Source organism: Ranitomeya variabilis, chromosome 8, assembly GCF_051348905.1.
Source record: "Ranitomeya variabilis isolate aRanVar5 chromosome 8, aRanVar5.hap1, whole genome shotgun sequence".
In the NCBI taxonomy this organism is placed as follows: Eukaryota; Metazoa; Chordata; class Amphibia; order Anura; family Dendrobatidae; genus Ranitomeya; species Ranitomeya variabilis.
Genome location: NC_135239.1, coordinates 54,148,693 through 54,169,450, shown reverse-complemented (window position 1 = coordinate 54,169,450; position 20,758 = coordinate 54,148,693). Strand labels below are relative to the sequence as shown.

At 43.6% G+C, this 20,758-nt stretch overlaps 1 protein-coding gene across 1 annotated transcript; it reads right to left on the bottom strand.

The window, feature by feature from the left end:
* Positions 1-790: 790 nt before the first annotated feature.
* Positions 791-20,164, bottom strand: GCLM (glutamate-cysteine ligase modifier subunit). The gene is made up of 7 exons (XM_077277458.1): positions 19,812-20,164; positions 18,027-18,092; positions 14,798-14,882; positions 12,930-12,986; positions 5,338-5,540; positions 4,958-5,072; positions 791-3,163 (listed from the first exon to the last, which is right to left on the bottom strand). The coding sequence occupies exons 1-7, from the start codon at positions 19,935-19,937 to the stop codon at positions 2,991-2,993; spliced, it is 825 nt and encodes a 274-aa protein (XP_077133573.1). The 5' UTR covers positions 19,938-20,164; the 3' UTR covers positions 791-2,990.
* Between the last annotated feature and the right edge of the window lie 594 nt (positions 20,165-20,758).

The following is a 20,758-nucleotide window of genomic DNA, read 5'->3' as shown; positions in this document are numbered from 1 at the left end:
ATCTGACCTGACCAACTTGAGTGACAGGACAAAACGGCCACTTCACAAAGGTATTTCGGCAGCCTAACGGGGGAATAAAGTCTCCAAAAAAGCAGTAATGTAAAGCCCAGCTCTTCCCCTATTTCACACTATTTTTATCTAATCTTTAAAAAACGGGGTGATAGGTTCCCTTTAAACACTTTGTAGCCACAGGATAAGTGTCCTGCTCTTGGTGAGTCACACTGCATGATATTTTAGGTTTGAAGTTAGAAGTACGGCCACACCAACCTCTAGAGCAGTGTTCCCCAACTCTGGTCCTCAAGAGCCACCAACAGGTCATATATTCAGGATTTCCTTAGTATTGCCCAGGTGATCATTGCATTACCTGGAATGGCAAGAATTCCATCACCTGTGCAATACTAAGGAAATCCTGAATATATGACCTGTTGGTGGCTCTTGAGGACCAGAGTTGGGGAGCACTGCTCTGCCACCTCTGCTCTGCCAGGCTCTAATCATTTCTGGAATACAAGACGAGAGACGTACTTCTACAGCATGTGGGATTTAAAGTGATGAATCCCCATAAGACGCTCCTTAGAGCTGGACACTCTTGGCCAATGGCTGCCAGCGTTTCTATCTACACATCACCCTCCATGATACATATCAGAAGTGTGCAAACGTCTACTAAAAACAGGCAGAGACTGGCCTCAGTGCACAGGGTTGTAGTCTTGAAAAAGCCACAGAAACAGAATCACATTAAACTGATGCTATACAATAACTTCAAGCTTCCAAAAAAAAAAAAATTATATATATATATATATATCAATACGACTTGTATATTCAAACATTATAGTACAATTATCAGACTTTTGCAGCTGTTGAGCTCTTGCAGAATATACATATACACCCTGGTTAAAAATATTTAAGAGAATTAAACCTTCAACTTTGTAAAAAATAAAATTCACTAGAACAGCTAACTGGATACAGCAGATTCCCATAGATCGGGAACACAGAAATCCAACCACATACACATCGTCACAGTAACCCAGCAGGATGGGCCCAATACGTAACATGCTCCAGAGCACTCTGCACACACCAGTCTGGGGGCTTAAACAGATTATGTGCTCATTTATTTTCTGCCCAAACTGCATTTAATAAAAGGTGGTTTAGAAAGTTAAGTACGCTCACATCTAATATTCCAGGGCAAGTCGAAGACACTCCCTGCATGACAACTATAACGGGGTTAATAAGAATATAGATCTTAACCTCCAACGTCAGCCATCATGTACAGGTCAGGACTCCCTTCTACACATTTGCTGGTAGGCACAAAGCAGACTGCGACCAGCTGGTCTCATCTGACACCGCTTGCGATGATGGTGCTGTTCATCACACCCTACCACCCCTCACCCAGTGGCTTGACTTTATACCTGCATTCATTGGATGCAGATACCATTAGCTGGATGCAGTAGTAGAATGAGTTAGTCGGCTCCCTGTTGAACCAATTAGCCTACGTATCAGTCTGCACTGCAGGTACAAGGACACTGGATCACACCTGCAGAGTGAAGCCTCAGTCTGCGCCAGTACATGGGTGGAATGGGGCTGAGTGAGTAGTTTGGCAGTCTAATTGTGGGGGCACCTGGTTGTGAGGGTCATCATTGTATGGGAGGCACTACAATGTGGGGGTTAATATGTGTGGCGCTGTGAGGGCCATCATCATGCAAGTGGGGGGCGCTGTGAGGGCCATCATCGTGCGAGTGGGGCGCTGTGAGGGCCATCATCGTGAGAGTGGGGGGCGCTGTGAGGGCCATCATCGTGTGTGCCTGTAGAGGCATTATAATGTGGGTGGGAGCTTCTGTGTGCACTGTCGTGCTGTGAGGGACATCATTGTTTGGGAGGCATTACAGTGTGGGGTGGATGAATATGTGTCTAGCTATAAGGGCCATCCTATTGTGTTTGGGATGGCCATCATGTGAGGCTGTGAGGACCATCATATGGTGTTTGGGGGGCTGTGGAGGCATACTGTGGATGGGAGGATCTCAATGTGGGACTATGAGAGCCAAAATATGTTTGGGCCTATGCAGTGTATGTGTGGAGGAGTCATGGTGCATGGGGGCATCATATTGTGTTTGAGAGGCATAGTGAATGAGTGAGGCTGTGGATTAAGGTACAAGTGCTGAACAGGAGCAGAATGATTTATAAAAAAAAGCAGTAAATTCTATGGTAAGAATACATTAGCAACTAGACCGTTACCACTGCTCAATATTAAGTGATAAAATATTAAGTTGTGCAGCGTTTCAGCCAATTGGTTTGGGATTCCACAAGAGTCCTGATCTTATGTGGCTCCTCAGGAAAGTTGACCACCCCTGACAAAGGGTCCCCTTTAAAAATCTACATGGACCAAGAATAAAAGTAAGCATCAGCTTAATAATGAAGGAAGTATTTTTCATATCTGAGCACTAAGGTCATTATGGTGAAAGACAAAAGATAAAAAGCAATAAAACCTTCAAAGTACATTGCCGACACCATCTCAAGATCTTCCTGGCCATCTAGTAATGCAACGCTACATAATGTAGGAATGTCTAAGGAGGTTCTCAGTTTTATCAATATCGGAAAGACAAGATTAAAATCTTGCAAGTTAGTATTACCATGTTTGCATGCCAAGTTGTGTACGAGTCTCGTGGTAGAGAGCATCCAGCTATTGTAGGAAACCGACAACTCCTGCTCTAGTGTAATATTGAGGGATTATGCCCGCTAGATGCATACACTACACAGCCATGACAGATCTTACAAGCACATTACAACGTAGACATTAGATCACTAGTTGGTTCCGGTGTAAGTGGCACTAACTTCAGCATAATGGATGCACAGTTGCCATGATCCATAATTTACAGTTTGTAAACCTTCTGGCTGCAGATATTGTCTGGGAACCTGTGTACACGTATTTATATTTTTTGGTCTTTATACAGTTGGTGGGCCAATAACCAGTCAGTGGTTTGTTATGGATCTGCAGCTTGTTAGTGGGGAGCTTTCCTCTGCGCTTGTATAATGTAGCCTTTTGATTTTATAATTCCACGGGTTTTCACAATGACAGAATAGCGCAAGACCCATTCTGGTGACCAGCCATCCACTCGTGCTCCTTGGATGCCTTCTTTAAGAGCGTCTTGAAAACTTTCTTCAGATAAGATTTCTGTGTGAACACAAATATGAAGTATATAACGTTAGGTCCAAAAATTTGGACACTGACAAGTTGTCTATTTAGCCATTAAAACATTCAAGCTAGTTAAATAATCAAATGGGCTTAATTACAGCTCTGCATCAGCTTTTGCTATCCAAATGGTTTTCTGTTGGCCATCTGTGTGTATTATGTGCTAGAATAGAAATTACAAATTTTGTAGTTCAGATGTGCAAATCGGTAGATTAGTGCGGTGTGTAGTTTACTGTTCATGGATCAACCTTAAAAAAAAAAAAAAAAAAAAAAAAAGCCAGCAAGGTAGATTGGCCATCTGCACTGAAGTGCTGTCCAATGACTCAAAAACACTGCAAAAGTAACCTAGGATTTTAAAGGCAAAAAATTGGAATATTCTGCAATGGCAGAGTCCATCACCAGATCTCAAACCCCATCAGTGTTTCACATGCTTAAGGCAAACCAATCCACAAACAAGCAACAACCTAAGTCAGCCGCAAGCGTCACAAAGGAGGAAACCCAGCGTCTGGACGTCACCAGGCAGTCATTGCCTGCAAAGGAGTCTCTACAAAAGTATTAATTGTTTTATTTAGGATAAAGTTAGTTTGTCCAATTATTTGAATCCCTCAAATGAGAAGGCTTTGTATAAAAATGGTTGCAAATCCCAAGTTTTTCATAGGATTTTTGTTCAACCCCTTAAACCTGAAAGTCACACTTCAACTGCATCTGAGTGGATTCATGTTTAAGTCTGTCAGTCCATAATGTGATGGCACATGCCATGACTCCTAACTGATCACCCAGCGAATTAAGAATCAAGTAAGGCTACGTTCACATTTGCGGTCAGCGCCGCAGCGTCGGGCGCCGCAGCGGCGCCGCATGCGTCATGCGCCCCTATATTTAACATGGGGGCGCATGGACATGCGTTGTGCTGCGTTTTGCGCCGCATGGCCGCAAGCGTTGGACGCAAGAAACGCTTCAAGTTGCATTTTTTTTGCGTCCAACTTGCAGCCAAAAACGACGCATGCGGCGCAAAACGCAGCATTTTAGCGTGCGTTTTGCCGCGTTTTCGTTTGCGTTGTGCGCTGCGGCGCCGACGCTGCGGCGCACAACGCAAATGTGAACGTAGCCTAAGAGATGCGACATCAATAACAGTCAACAGGAGAATGGAGCCGAGTCAGTAACTCCTACTAGAACACTAATAAAATCAGAAGTTACAGCAATAGCAAAATGCCTCTGATCTTCTTGCAGACTTGGAGGTGTGGTGGAGTCAGACCTTTGCCTCTCCATGAACCAAGAGTGTCGCAACCCACCGCATGTGCCTCGGAGACCTACGCCAGAAATATTACTTCATTCAAGGGCTGGAAAGATTTCTGGCATGGTGAACGCCACAGCTAGTCATGAATTAGATACCTTCACATCCTGCCAAAAGCGGGAAAGAGGTTTCACAACTTATCAAAGCAATTTATGCCAAAGTTCCTTTGATGAATGCAGGCCAAAGGTTTTAAGCCAGAGTAAAAGATTAAAAAAAATATATATAGTCATCCCATCTCCCAAGAATACAACTGATGACTACCATACCATCCTTAGATCCGGTCATTACTACAAGATTGATGCCATTACCAGCCGGTTGTAAACATTGCACAAGACCTCACCACAGCCAGGTACTGCGGATCAGCTCCATTTAGGAGACGCTCACCTAGTGACTGATGGTGGTTAATGATGCCTACCATACATTAGTTTGTGACCCAGCTGAATTCTTCTCCTACATGTACAGACTCCTATAGACGGCTCACTCACCTTTGGAATCGCTGTGCGTTAATAGCTGAATATCAAGCTGCTTTGCAAAGGCCGTTAGGTCTGGGGGCATAATGCAGCACGATGCCAGGTTCACTTGGTTACTACTAGGCTTTACCTAAAAAAAAAATTTTACTTACAAAATGTTGGAAGTAGCCACATGTAAACCTTGCTAAATTTATCCCAATTTGTGCTAGAGCATGGCCACAGAATCATATGTACAAAGTCGGAAACAAGAGGTCACACAGCTAAGTACATTATATCTTAGCTGCACACAAAGTACAACATGTTTTGGCAGAAAGAAATCAGGAATCTCAGATTGCGTGCAATTACATGGCTTACAACCTTAAACCTAGTGACTAGCGCTGGATGCCAAGCCTCACCTGTGCCCAGAGGTAAAGCTGTTCCAAGAGTGGTTTATCTAAATCCGATGTCCCTATAGCAACTACTTTATTGTCTTGTACCAGACTTTCCAGTTCCCTCCAGTAAGGCTGCAAGTGCTCCAAAGTAAGCGTGACTCCATCTTCCAAAGGAGGTGGCGCTATGATCACAGAATCCAACTGGGTAACCGCGAGGGTGGAACAGGCTGGGGGAACAAGGAAGACAAAAATGATTCTGACTGGAGACAGACAGACAAGCACTTGAAGTTAGTCATTAGAAAAAAAAACAAAAACGCAACTGCTGGTCACCTTGCCCCTTTAGGTGCCCACATCTCTGCAGTGAGTATGACATAACACCAGGGTGTTTTTTTTTTACTTTTAAGGGGATGTACCAAGTTTGGAAGTTAACTTCCCGATCCATTGATGGGGGTTTCCCCCATCACTTGAGGTAGGAGACTGCTGGATCCACACTGCCATGGTTGGCTGGTCTTTGGCACTCCCATTGTGAATGGATTGAGTGGTGGTGGTGTACATGCTCAGTCTCCACTCATATGACCACTTCAGAGCCCTAGTCTCAGGATCAGTGGGGGAACCAAAGTCAGATCAGGAATCATTTACAAACTTTGTAGGACACCTTTAAAAATACCTTGTATTAAATTAGACTATTTCCTCACCCCCATTGAGACAGTGCCACATTTACCCAAAAGGTTTCTGGAACTGTAATCTCAGCGACTCGCACAGTGATTAGCTGCGATGCCAACGGACACCATTTTCTAGAATCCTGCATCCACTTATGTCATCTATGAAATGCAGTGATTACAATATTTGAAAGGTTATTTGCACCTTATATGCCCCAAGATGGTAACTGCACCTAGTTCCTGGGAATCAGGGGCAGTGTACAGAGCCAGCACCGTTGTACTGTGCACTTTGCCTAATGAAATAGATTTTTATTCTTTATTCACATAAGTTTCAGGTTGCAGAAATCCCACAGTAATGGCTGGGTATTACAGAAAATTAGCAAATGGAATATAGCAGACTGCAGCTTTATATGCCGAGCCTTGCCTTTGGAGGCCAGGATCTAGAAGTTTTTATTCCAATCTCAGCCTGTAAAATGGGAAGAACCTTTTGAAAAAAACTTTTTATGCCGTAAACTAACAGCAGCCCCTGAAAGAGGAGTTTCCATATCAAAGTGAGGGCACTGCTCTGGATGTCGCCAAATAACCTTTTTAACCCCTTCATGACCTTGGGATTTTCAGTTTTTGTTTTTTGCTCCCCTCCTTCCCAGAGCCATAACTTTTTTATTTTTCCGTCAATGTGGTTGTGGGAGGGCTTATTTTTTTGCGAAACAAGTTGTACTTTTGAACGACATCATTGGTTTTAGCATGTAGTGTACTAGAAAACGGGAAAAAAAATTCCAAGTGCGGTGAAATTGCAAAAAAAAAGTGCAGTCCCACACTTGTTTTTTGTTTGGCTTTTTTGCTAGGTTCACTAAATGCTAAAACTGACCTGACATTATGATACTCCAGGTTATTACGAGTTCATAGACAACTAACATCACTAGGTTATATTTTATCTAAGTGGTGAAGAAAAATTCCAAACTCTGCTAAAAAAAAAAAAAAAAAAAATTGCACCATTTTCCAATACCCGTAGCGTCTCCATTTTTCATGATCTGGGGTCAGTTGAGGGCTTATTTTTTGCATGCCGAGCTGGCATTTTTAATTATACCATTTTGGTGCAGATACGTTCTTTTGATCGCCCGTTATTGCATTTTAATGCAATGTTGCAGCAACCAAAAAAACAATTCTGGCGTTTCGAATTTCTCACTACGCTGTTTAGCGATCAGGTTAATTTTTTTTTTTTTTTTTTTTTTTTTTAAATTGATCGGGCGATTTTGAACGCGGCGATACAATATATGTGTAGGTTTGATTTTTTTTTTTATTGAATGGGGCGAAAGGGGGGTGATTTAAACTTTATTTTTTTTTTTAATTTACTTTTGCCATGCTTCAATAGCCTCCATGGGAGGCTAGAAACTGGCACAACACGATCGGCTCTGCTACATAGCAGCAATCAGATCGCTGCTACGCAGCAGAAATGTAGGTGTGCTATGAGCGCCGACCACAGGGTGGCGCTCACAGCTACCGGGGATCAGCAATCATAGAGGTCTCAACAATGCGCTCATTTCCAGCCGCGCCGGTTAAATGCCGCTGTCTGCGTTTGACAGCGGCATTTAACTAGTTAATAGCGGCGGGTGAATCAAGATTTCACCCGCGCCTATTACGGGCACATGTCAGCTGTTCAAAACAGCTGACATGTCCCGGCTTTGATGCGGGCTCACCGCCGGAGCCCTGCATCAAAGCGGGGTAACTGACCTCGGACGTACTATCCCGTCCGAGGTCAGAAAGGGGTTAATGTAAGCTGCAACATTGTTCAAAGTTGGCAAAAAAAAAAAAAAAAAAAAAAGCTTAAACTCAGACATGTGTGGAGCAGTACAGAAATCAAGTTGTGAATGGGAGCAGTACAGAAATCTTATACTCAACGTTTGTATTTATTCAGATTGCAGAATGTAAGTCCGCCATTATTAGTTTTGTTTACTGTGAGTGATATTTGTATTTTGATGTAACCCCATCTCATGTACAGCACCATGGAATTAATGGTATTATTATTATTAATTCATCAGGATTTTAAGAGAACACCGCTTGCGTGTTCCACACAGTCCTTAATCACATCATTGCTTTAAGGACACCCCTAGCGTACAAAATACAAAATACAAAAGTAAAAAAAAAAAAAAAAAAGAAAAAACAAAACACTTGCTTGGGTTTTTATTTCTGAAATGATGCAAAAAAAAAAGCCAAGGATTGTCTTTATGCCACTTTGAGTAGTGGCTATTTTTCTATACACATGGTACACCCTCTGCTGTGCCATGCCTTTGCTGTCCAGACTTTCGATTGATGTGCTAGGATGTCAAAGTTCGATAAACCCAGGTAACGCCCTTGAATCAATAGGAGATATCTCTGGGTCAGGGCGAATAATAGGTGAGGCTCTGTGTCCAGATAGGGCGGCGCTGTATTAGAAGGCTGGTGAACAGGGCCGGCGTCAACACCCGGCCTAGCCGGGCAATTGCCGGGGCCCTGACGAGACAGGGGGGCCCACTCACACAGTCATAGAGCCATCTGGCTGCTTTAACTCTTTCTACCCTTTCAATTTGCGCTGGCACAAGCATCTTCTCACTGTCAGTGCAGGGCCAGGCACACATAGGGGTTAATTAAGGACACAGCCAGCGTGACATTGTGGGCGGAGAGTTCTCCTGCTCTGTATCTCCTGACTGTGTGCACTGCTGAACTTATCAAGGAGAGGAGACGGAGCTCCTACCAGCACCTGAGTGAGTGCAATGCTATATCGCTGTATGTTCTGACAGTCTGGGACTGGGTGACCTGGGGCGGCCATGGGCTGGGCGGCTGCAGCTGATATATATATACTACAGCAGCCTCCCAGCCCAGGCCCCCAGCACAGCCTGTATAGATACAGTGTATATAATATATATACAGGACAGGTGCTGGGGGCCTGGGCTGGGCGGCTGTTGAAGTATATACACTGCACAGTACCACTCCCCTGTATATATACACTGTACAGTACCTCTCCTCCTGTATATATACACTGCATAGCACCACTCCCCTGTATATATACACTGTACAGTACCACTCCTGTCCTGTATATATACACTGCATAGCACCACTCCTCCTGTATATATACACTGCACAGTACCACTCCTCCTGTCCTGTATATATACACTGCACATTACCACTCCTCCTGTCCTGTATATATACACTGCACAGTACCACTCCTCCTGTCCTGTATATATACACTGCACAGTACCACTCCTCCTGTCCTGTATATATACACACTGCACAGTACCACTCCTCCTGTCCTGTATATACACTGCACAGTACCACTCCTCCTGTCCTGTATATATACACTGCACAGTACCACTCCTCCTGTCCTGTATATATACACTGCACAGTACCCTCCACCTGTCCTGTATATATACACTGCACAGTACCACTCCTCCTGTCCTGTATATATATATACAGTGCACAGTACCACTCCTCCTGTCCTGTATATATACACTGCACAGTACCACTCCTCCTGTCCTGTATATATACACTGCACAGTACCTCTCCTCCTGTATATATACACTGTACAGTACCACTCCTCCTGTATATATACACTGCATAGCACCACTCCTCCTGTATATATACACTGTACAGTACCACTCCTCCTGTATATATACACTGCACAGTACCACTCCTCCTGTATATATACACTGCATAGCACCACTCCTCCTGTATATATACACTGTACAGTACCACTCCTCCTGTATATATACACTGCACAGTACCACTCCCCTCTATATATACACCGCACATTACCTCTCCTCCTGTATATATACACTGCACAGTACCGCTCCTCCTGTATATATACACTGCACAGTACCTCTCCCCTGTATATATACACTGCACAGTACCTCTCCTCCTGTATATATACACTGTACAGTACCTCTCCCCTGTATATATACACTGCACAGTACCGCTCCTCCTGTATATATACACTGCACAGTACCTCTCCCCTGTATATATACACTGCACAGTACCTCTCCTCCTGTATATATACACTGCACAGTACCACTCCTCCTGTATATATACACTGCACAGTATCACTCCCCCTGTATATATACACTGCACAGTACCACTCCTCCTGTCCTGTATATATACACTGCACAGTACCTCTCCTCCTGTATATATACACTGTACAGTACCACTCCTCCTGTATATATACACTGCATAGCACCACTCCTCCTGTATATATACACTGTACAGTACCACTCCTCCTGTATATATACACTGCACAGTACCACTCCTCCTGTATATATACACTGCATAGCACCACTCCTCCTGTATATATACACTGTACATTACCTCTCCTCCTGTATATATACACTGTACAGTACCACTCCTCCTGTATATATACACTGCACAGTACCTCTCCTCCTGTATATATACACTGTACAGTACCTCTCCCCTGTATATATACACTGCACAGTACCACTCCTCCTGTATATATACACTGCACAGTACCGCTCCTCCTGTATATATACACTGCACAGTACCTCTCCCCTGTATATATACACTGCACAGTACCACTCCTCCTGTATATATACACTGCACAGTACCACTCCTCCTGTATATATACACTGCACAGTACCACTCCTCCTGTATATATACACTGCACAGTACCACTCCTCCTGTATATATACACTGCACAGTACCACTCCTCCTGTATATATACACTGCACAGTACCACTCCCCTCTATATATACACTGTACAGTACCTCTCCCCTGTATATATACACTGCACAGTACCGCTCCTCCTGTATATATACACTGCACAGTACCTCTCCCCTGTATATATACACTGCACAGTACCTCTCCTCCTGTATATATACACTGCACAGTACCACTCCTCCTGTATATATACACTGCACAGTACCTCTCCCCTGTATATATACACTGCAGAATTTACAATAGCTATCACTCATGTAAGAAGTGAAATCTGGCATTGTACTATACCTATATTTCTCCGCTGTATCTGGGCATCATGAATCGTGATATATTTTAAAGGGGGGGGGGCCCACTGAGACTCTTTCGCCCGGGGCCCTCAAAAACCTGGAGCCGGCCCTGCTGGTGAAGCATTTTGGTGGGGAGTCGAGTGCCCCCTGCGGTCCTGACAGCATAGATATAAATATCTATTGTCTCCCGTTTCCAGTGTCCCTGGCTCGGCAGCCTGTCACAGTGGCATGCTGAGGATCATGGAAGGTGAACTCGTATGCAGCATTATCACCATACGTTAATCTGTTGTGTGCATGGACTCCTCTGTACTGACACCAGCCACGAGAGCTGCTAAATCGCTGTTTATTTTCTGTGCGGCTTACGTCACCAGCTCTGTATTCAATATAGACTTTGCAAAAAGAAAAGTGCAAATGAGGTCAGGCCAAATAACGGGTTGAACATGGAGTTCTCTTTTTACACTACAAACAAACTGCCTGACAAGAGGACCTCTATGGAGGAGCACAGCATGGGGGTGTTTAATTTAGGCAAATGCCCATCTGAGTTTAAAGGTAGGGCACTGCGATTTTTATTTTTGTATTATTGATCATTTTTTAATACAAAATTAAAAGCACAACTTTAATGGTTTTTTTAATTAGTAACTTACTTTAGCCACTGAGGGCTGCCATTGTCATCTGAGCAGGACACTTACACACCTCACTTATGGTAGCCCCTGGGGATAAGAGCCTGCGGTCAGACGCCAACTGCATCTCTTGTATTGGGGACCCTCCTGCCTCTAGCTGTGACCTGAGCATGCCCCCTGGGCTGTCCAGGTCACAGCTGTGGGAGGAGATCTTGGCCATTTTGTTGTAGCCCATGGAGTTTGCTGTGGGCTTCATTTTCCCCAGTCATCGCATGCACTGAGCTGCCGTGGGGAGAGAATGTGCCCGGGAGTGCAGATTCCAGGTGAGCATCTGCGGCAGTTATAGCCTGTTATTACAGTACATGCTGAGATCACCGCCAACCTGTTCAGGGCTCAGCAGGGAGATACGGTAATCCATCTGCTATGTTCTGAAAAGACCAACACTGGACTCAAGGGAGCGAACGGCAGGAAGGACAAGTTTTTTTTCTATGCATTGAATGTATGGGGCATACCAGGATGCCCTACATGGTGCTATTATACAGCAAGGGCCATCGACTGATGTAATTACTGAGGTCACCCCTTTCAGAGCCGCCATGTCTCCTGGAGCGCACCAGAACCTGGAGTGGACGCTACCACATACAGCCTTTGGATCTCTGAACAAAAAAAAAGGTGAACGAAGGACAGTGTCTTGTGGACTACAGCATACCGGTGTGTTTTTTTTCCCCTCAAAAATAAATTGGTGAACCAGGGAACATGTTTGGGAGTGCGTTTTGTTTTTCTTTTTAATGATAGCACCTCCTCTTTAAAAGCACCTGTATAGGAAATGGTAGTCTACAACTCCGTCCTGTCCAGGGAAACAAACGGATTTGTTAGTTTCCTCCCAGAGATATACTAAAGCAACTGTTCATCAAGATGAGCCTTTTAGTCCCGTCCTGATGTCCCCCAAACAGATCTGAGCCCACCCTGTGCAGGACAGATGGCTGCTGTGTTATAGTCAGCACCTGGCCTTTAACAGTGATCAGAGCTTGCTCCTATCCCTGCAGTTTAACACTTAAATGTCACATTTCGGTGTGGAAGCACAAGACCTGAGGAATCCTGTTGCCAGGTCCTTTTTACTGCACACCAAAGTGCCAAACAAATGAGATCCCTAGAACAATGGCTGGAGTGCATCCCTATCCCCCACTCAGTATTATCCCTCAGTACATTATATAGCAAAATAAATCATGGCAATCACAAACTAACTCCTTCAGTGAGACAAGCCATCAGACATTCACAGCTGGTGTCACATTCTGCTACATGACCCATGGGTCGCCTCGCCGAGGTTCTGAACGTCCCTTCAATATAAGACTTACCCATATCTACAGCGTGTCTGATAGACGAGAGGCCATCGCCCAAAACAAACAGCTTTACTTTAGGAGGGAAAGGAAACAAAATATTGGTTAGATGGCATGTCATAGATAAAATATGAAATGTTTAGATCAGTCGATAACCCCATACATAAACACAGACTAAAGACACCAGTAAACAAAATAGGCAAGATTTCAGGCTGACGATCCACATGCAGGGTGGATAAAAATCAATGTTTTTTAAAAAAAATCAAAAAAATCGGATTTTTTTGATTTAAATCGGATTTTTTTGATTTAAATCGGATTTTTTTCAATAAACAGCTTTTTGAGGAAAATATTTTACCATCCAAAGGTTCTTCCATCATGAGATAAAGCTGAGTTGTTTAACTCAGTAGAATAAAGGCTGTATATGTGTAACATTCACAATGCCATGCTCTTCCAGAGGTTTCTGTAGGATTAGTGGGCAGTTTCTCTCCTATATTATCACAGACGCTCGCTTTACTTACGCAGTTCTCAAAACTGAATTTGACTCCGCAGAGGTCCCAGCCTCTTCTTCATGGCAAAAATGTTACAACATGAACAGAGTTGAGAAAAAGACCTTAATCCTATTGTTCTACAAACCTATGAATACAGAATCAACCCCTTCAGTGCCAAGTCCAAGAAGTTAGACAATATGTTTCTGATTGTTTGGAGTGGAATAGATCTGCACAACACAAGAAGAATGTGAATCTAAGTGTTTTGAGGAGGAAGGGCAAGCAGACAAAAAAATGAAAGTGAAACTTTGAGCACAATACTGCAGCATAGCCACAGACAGACAAGTCTGGATCTGTTTGTGTGTACGATCTGAGGTTTATTACATTCTTTCCTTATAATGGCAGCAGGCCGTAAAAGAGACCCAGTTTGGGAATATTTTAATGAAGCTCCTTCGCCTATCGGTAAGGCAGGCATGCGTGCAAAATGCAAACGATGCAACAAAGAGATGCAAGGCCTGGTGGCGCGAATTAGGCAACATCATGAGAAGTGCGGTGATGAAGATGACCAAAGAAACACTTCACTATCAACATCTTCATTTCCCTTCTGGTTGCAGTTTTCATAATGTGATTTCAAACGGCAAACAAGTCCTTGGATATCCTTTTGACAGTATCTGCACTTTGCTCTTGCACCTTTCTTTCCAAGATCTGCTGCTGGCATCTCAACAAAATGAACCCAAATAGGGTCTCTCTTACGACCTGCCATGGCTCACACAGATCACTTATGAAGTTTGATTGTTACTACAGCCAAGTACTGCTGACTATCCAACAAGTTTGGGCATGTCAACTGAATGGAAAAAGAAACTAAACCAAAAGTGAAACCAAGCTAGAAGTGTGGAATTAAAGGGGCAGTATGAACAAAATGTGCAGGCTATTAATAGTTTATACAATTAAGACATGCTGCTTTTAAACACCTACCTATTGCCATATAGTAAAACAAAAAAGATTTTTACTTACTTTGGGGTCCCCCCCTCACCCTGGCGTTAGATCGTTGCCCCTAGTTTCGTCCGTGTAACTATGGGCGCACATGCGCACTGCTCTCACTTCTCATTTTAATCGTGATTTATATTAAAAAAAAACTTTTGATTTAAATCAGTGATTTAAATCATGATTAAAATCATGATTTAAATCGATCCGATTTAAATAGAAAAAAATCTTTTGATTTAAATCGTGATTTAAATCATGATTTAAATCGGCGTGATTTAAATCAATCCACCCTGTCCACATGGAAGCCACCATGCCAGATAGGGCTTCTGCCCAACTCCTTACTGAAATGCACATGTTCAGCTAGTTACAGCGTGTGTCGGCTATGGAGTGTGGGTAATGTTTTATACATCTACTTACCAGACACTTTCATTTCATCCCTCTCTTCAGGGTTTATGGTTTCCAGTGCCGAGGTCATGGCACATTCTAGTGTATTTGGAGATTCCTAAAACAAACAAGAGCTTCATTATTTAGATCCATCACAGGGATATACTAGCACGGGAAAGGTGATTATTTCCATTAATATGTACACAAACTGCATATTTCTTGACACCATTCTAGCCATACCTTCACCAAGAAACAGAAGTATGACACCTGCTGATCTCAAGAGGAGGCAGGTAAAGTGTATAGCTTCTCCTTCCATCTCTACACATTTCCCAGACTATGGTTACATGGGTATAAAAAGATCATGCACTTGGCTAAATACTGAATACAGAGACTGGAGGAATCACAAACTGCTAATACAGTCAGACAAGTCACGCCTCGGTTAAAATAACCGTCTGGTCTCAGACAAAGCCTTTCTGCATACCAGATACTCAGCCCAGCAGCGCCATTCAACTCCACATCAGTTAAGAAAACTATGTTCCCATTACTTTATAAGCCACATTTTCAGGAGCTTTAAAAAAAAAAGCAACTTAATAGAAGTGAGTCACCAGGAAATCAGCCATTTGATTTCTTCATTTTCCATATTCCTGTATTAGAAATAAGACTGCAATTTTAAAACTAACTACAAAGACTGGACTAACCTCCCTGTTCTGTACAGGTACCGCTGTAGACCCGATCAGCAATAACTAGCAATTTCCATATACTGTATGATGTAGATTGTAGTGGTCACAGCTCACCTCCTCCCCCATCATTTGCCCAGAAAGCTCTCCAGTAGAAAGTCATTGAGTCAGTGCCAGTATAACTATATTCACAAGTTACCAAAGGCAAAAAACCCTAAACTAATGATCCCTATTCTGACTGTAGAAAAGGTATCTAGAAGTGCATTAGTGCCATCAACCCATATGTCTGCCTGTACAGAAGTTGTTTTTTTTTTGTTTGTTTTTAAACAAAAACCACACAAAGACTCCTGACAAAGGAAGAAAAGCCTTTATTGGTTGGTTTATGTACAGATAGGCCATGCTGCCAAAAGTAATTAACTTCTAGAGGTATAAAGTAATGTAACTGTATGGATTTACTAGTGAAACAGCATGAGAAAGTGGATGCGACCCAGTGAAGAAAGTTCACGCAATACAATGTCGTTCACTGAATTGAAGAATGCAAGTTTGAGAAACGGGGCTTTAAAATTCAGTGGGGTATTGCCGTTTCACAGAGACTCATGCTATAATGCTAGGTTTACAGAGTCATTATAGGACTGAATTTGTAGAGCATTATTGGCCTATCTAGACTGGCTGACTACAGTGTTAGGCCATGTTCACACGGTACATCAGTATTTGTATAAGCCAAACCAGGGGTGGAACACTGATGCAAGAGACTGACCAAATACTGGTGTGTAAACGTAAGGATGAATGACCTCGGGGAGATCAAAACATCCAACACCGCGGAGACACCATCACGTGTTTCTCAACGCAGTGATCCAGAACACTGCCCCCATCCCTTATGGGAAATATGCAAATGCATGTAGAAAAGCCACAAAGACACCATCACGTGTTTCTCAACGCAAGCAATGAATAGCCAGGCCTTTCACCGGGAAGGAACAACCACGGGAAGGGCAGCATCCAATAAAGGAAAACCACCTATGCCAAAACATGGTATCCATCCACAGACAGCTGTTTCGGGGTCAGTGTTCTGGATCACTGCTTTGAGAAACACGTGATGGTGTCTCCGCGGTATTGGATGTTTTGATCTCCCCGAGGTCATTCATCCTTATGTTTATAGCCTTTTCACTAGGCACTCCTCCTAATAGCCAGTTTCCTACTCCACACTGATGAGGTGCAAATACCCCGAAACAGCTGTCTGTGGATGGATACCATGTTTTGGCATAGGTGGTTTTCCTTTATTGGATGCTGCTCTTCCCGTGGTTGTTCCTTCCCGGTGAAAGACCTGGCTATTCATTGCTTGCGTTGAGAAACACGTGATGGTGTCTCCGCGGCTTTTCTACATGCATGGAAAAAAAGATGCGGATAAGCAGTGTCAAATCCGCTGCAGATCTGCAGCCAAATCCGCAACGTGTGTGCACGTACCCTTAGGTAGCTCAGTCAGCTGCAACACTGTATAAGTCATACTGTGACAAACCACTGAGACCAACACAAAATGTGAACGTTTGCACTTTTAGTTCAAATTTAAGTCAGATGTTTCTATTGTTACTGAACAGTTAAGCATTTTAACTTCTTGACAAACGTCAAGTTTATGCAAATAGTTCATATTTTCATTGCTGACCCATATTTGTCCATAAGTTCTCCCTGGCAGCCATATGATGGCTACTGAGCCAAATCCTGATCGATGACAGCCCATTCTTGTTCAGTCAATGCTTGGAGTTCAATCACAATTTCTGTATTTGTCCACAGGTTCTCAATGGGATTGAAATCTGAAGTGGTCAGAAAACCCAACTACTTTGCAGAAACATGGATTGGACAGCAGAGGACAGGGGTAGAGTTATGTTCTCCGATGAAGCACTCCTCAAGACTGTTTGGGACATCTGGAAAAATAAATGCCTGGAGAAGAGGCGAGTGATACAGCGAGTCCCAAATCTATACATGTGTGGGGGCTTTTCATACAAGACACATTCACAATTATCTGAACACTGCCATGATTAATGAATGGCATCTAAACCTCCAAGAGAAACTTCTCCCAACCATCCAGTAGTTTGGTGATGAATAGTGATAAGCGATAGTGCTGATAGAAGGTGTTATCCAAGCACGTTCATGTTTTAATAGAGCATCTTTGGCGTGTTCGAATACTATGCTCGAGTCCCTGCATCTGTTAGGCAATCCCTGCATGAGTTGCGGCTGTCGAACAGCGGCAAGACATGCAGCCAAAGAGACTAGAACATAGTATTTGAGCACACCAAGAATAACTTATGACACGAGCACACTCAATCACTAGTGGTGAACAAGGCTTTTTCCAGCATGATGGACACAATGTCACAAGGCAACAGTGAAGAGTAGATCGGCTGTAGTAGACAGGACCCAACTATGTATGGAGACTTAATTTAGCCATATATTGTATCTTCAACGAGAGCTGGCACCCCCAGAGCTGCATCTAAAGCATCTCATTCAGCCAACCAGTACCCCACTCTGTACTAATGAGGCAAATTCTAACACTGATGCCCACAGACGAGTCCTAGAATTTAACAAGCAATAATTACCTGCACTACATCCGGACCAACTTTCAGGCTCCATTCATTTAGAGTTGTCCTTATACAGTCACCCAGCTGCAAGAAAAAAAAAAATAAAAATGATAATTACATTTGAACCTTAGCAAAATTCAATTTCAGAGTTATGGCAGATCATGGATCACTAAAGATGTTCTGAGCACCTCTGCACCCTCAATAAGAGGATATAATGAGTGTGGGGGGGTAAGTGTTAATACAACAGTCCTCTAAATTAGGGAAGACAAACTCTATACAGAGACCTCCTGAGTAGTCAATAGATCCCCCACCCCCAGAATTAGCCAAGTGCACACAGGCAACAATGTATCTAACGATTTCCTATGCTTTTGCATTGTAACAGTCAGAGGTTTCCAAATTAGGTGGTTTTTTTGGTTGCAAGTCACAAGCGGCTCACTTGCCATACGTCACATGTCTGTTGCATTTTATCAGTTTGTTTTTTTTTGGAAAATAAAGTTGCCAATCAGTTCTAAAACAAAGTTGCAGCCGTCATGAGACTTGAGTTGCTGCCAAGCGACAATGTAGCCCAAGCCTTACATGACACTGAACAATTGATAATCTACAGCAGTTAGCATTATTGTCAGCAGCACATTCCTGTCTGCATGAGAAGATTTACTACCCACCATAGATCTCTCCCCCCCAGTACTCTGGTGAGCCAGCATAGCCTAGTAAATGCCCAATACTTAACAGCTCAGTAGATCCTCACTGTAATCATTGATACATAGCACACTGAGTCCAGTTAGGAATTTTCCTACGACTTTATCACTTCTACAACTGTTTGCACTTTGTATTACATAACTTTCTGCAGCTTGTGATGCCAAGTGCCAGTGGTCTGGAACCAAATGTCAAAGTACTTTTTTTGGAAGCCAGAGCATTGGTGGAATACAGAGCACAAATCAATGCAAATTACATTTATTTAGTATCTAGTTAAAGAGAAAAAAAACCCTCCCAATTTATTGCAGAGTGTTTGACTATAACCTTTGCCTTCCTCATCTGTTCTGGCTCCGGTGTAAGACTGCACAATCATCATGACAAAACATTTTTTCTTCCCTTTTTACCAAAGCCTCTTCCAATACAAGTGACTCAGTGTTTACACAGGCCAAACCCAATCCCTCATTCATAGATATGGATGAGCTAATATATAATGGGGAGGCTGATTTTTTTTTTTTTTTTTTTAATCTTATTTGTATTTATTTTTTTTATTGGACAAACCTGGGGGTGGGGGTTTTGGCAATAATGTACGGCTCCATTAATTCTATAAAAATAAAAAAAAATAACCTTCAGAAATTTAGGCTCAAACCTCCTGAACACTTAACCAACCAAGAATGTAGGAGCGACTTCTCAATCAAGTGCACTGCTGTCACTTTCCCGGGGCTTTTCCCCTACAGTCACACCCCCTTTAAAAATACATAGTGGTTGGGATGGGAAGATCATTCACAAATACCATTTTATGCACAACACTAATTTAGAAACTACATCCACAGATAGAGAGATATCTCTATCTATCCACACCCCACACACTCAGCACCTGCACATGGCAACATTAATACTGGTTTCTATAGCAACAGGTCTACTAGAAATCTATATGATCACCTCCTGGTGTAGAATCTCCCAGCTTTTACCTGGAGGAGCAGTAACGAGAAGCTACAGCATATTATGAAGATTTTTTTTTAAACACATCACAGGTCTTTGTACTACAACTCCCAGCATGCCCTGTGGGTGCAGCTGTCAGGTGTGCACTGAGGACGCGGCCGGGTCACTCACCTCCTCGCTGGGGCTCACCGCACATTTCTTCTTCAGCCGCCCCCAGTTCATCAGGTTGCCGGTGTGCAGGTGCAGGGTGGCCGCTCCGTCCAGCAGGGTCCTGGCCGCGCCGCTATCGGTGCCCATGTTCCGGGTGTGTGCGGATGCCGGTGTGTGCGTCTCCTCTGCCGCCGTGCACTGTGCGGAGCTCACGCCTGCGCTCTCTATGTAGCGCGACTGCTGCGGCACAATGACTGGGCAGCCGTCCAGCTCTGTGTGAGAAGTGCTGTGTAACCGTGACTGTCCGCCGGCACCGCCGCTACATGTGCTGCTGCAAGCTGTCCGTGTACAACAGCGCCACCTGCCGCCCGGGAGTGCACACTGCAGCGGTGACGCAGGAGCTCTTATATAACGCTGTATACGGAGCATGTGAGGTCAGGGCGCGTTATATCAGTATATGTCTGCTCCACCACAGGTACAAGCTGCTTACCTGGGGCTGCTGCTTACAACAGCAGAGGTAGCAAGGATTAAACGGCCGGTGCTGTGTTCCTATTGTTTTTATAGTGCGATCACACACACATTTGCAGTACATGTACGAGCTGTTGGTAATCGCCCAGTCATGTAGAAGGACAAATAATTAGTATTGTCATTTATTCTGCATTATTGGTGCAGCGTAGTACAGCGACATAAGGCCATTATAACACTATAGTATAACTTGTCTGTCTCAGACACTGAAAATCAGCAATCCAAAGAGAAATCTAGTAATCTACTACACCAAGGTCTCCGCTGAGTGCACTCTATACATCTCGCACCCTACGTATAGAACTATCTCCACCAAAGAGCCCCGTCACACATAGCGAGATCGCTGCTGAGTCACAAGTTTTGTGACGCAACAGCGACCTCAGTAGCGATCTCGCTATGTGTGACACGTACCAGCGACCAGGCCCCTGCTGCGAGATCGCTGGTCG

Coding starts and splice junctions, on each gene's coding strand:
- GCLM (XM_077277458.1), bottom strand. CDS start 19,937: ATGGGCACCGATAGCGGCGCGGCCAGGACCCTGCTGGACGGAGCGGCC. Junction 12,987..14,797: donor GGATGAAATGAAAGTGTCTG/GTAAGTAGATGT, acceptor TCCCTCCTAAAG/TAAAGCTGTTTGTTTTGGGC. Junction 5,541..12,929: donor CAGACACGCTGTAGATATGG/GTAAGTCTTATA, acceptor TTGTTCCCCCAG/CCTGTTCCACCCTCGCGGTT.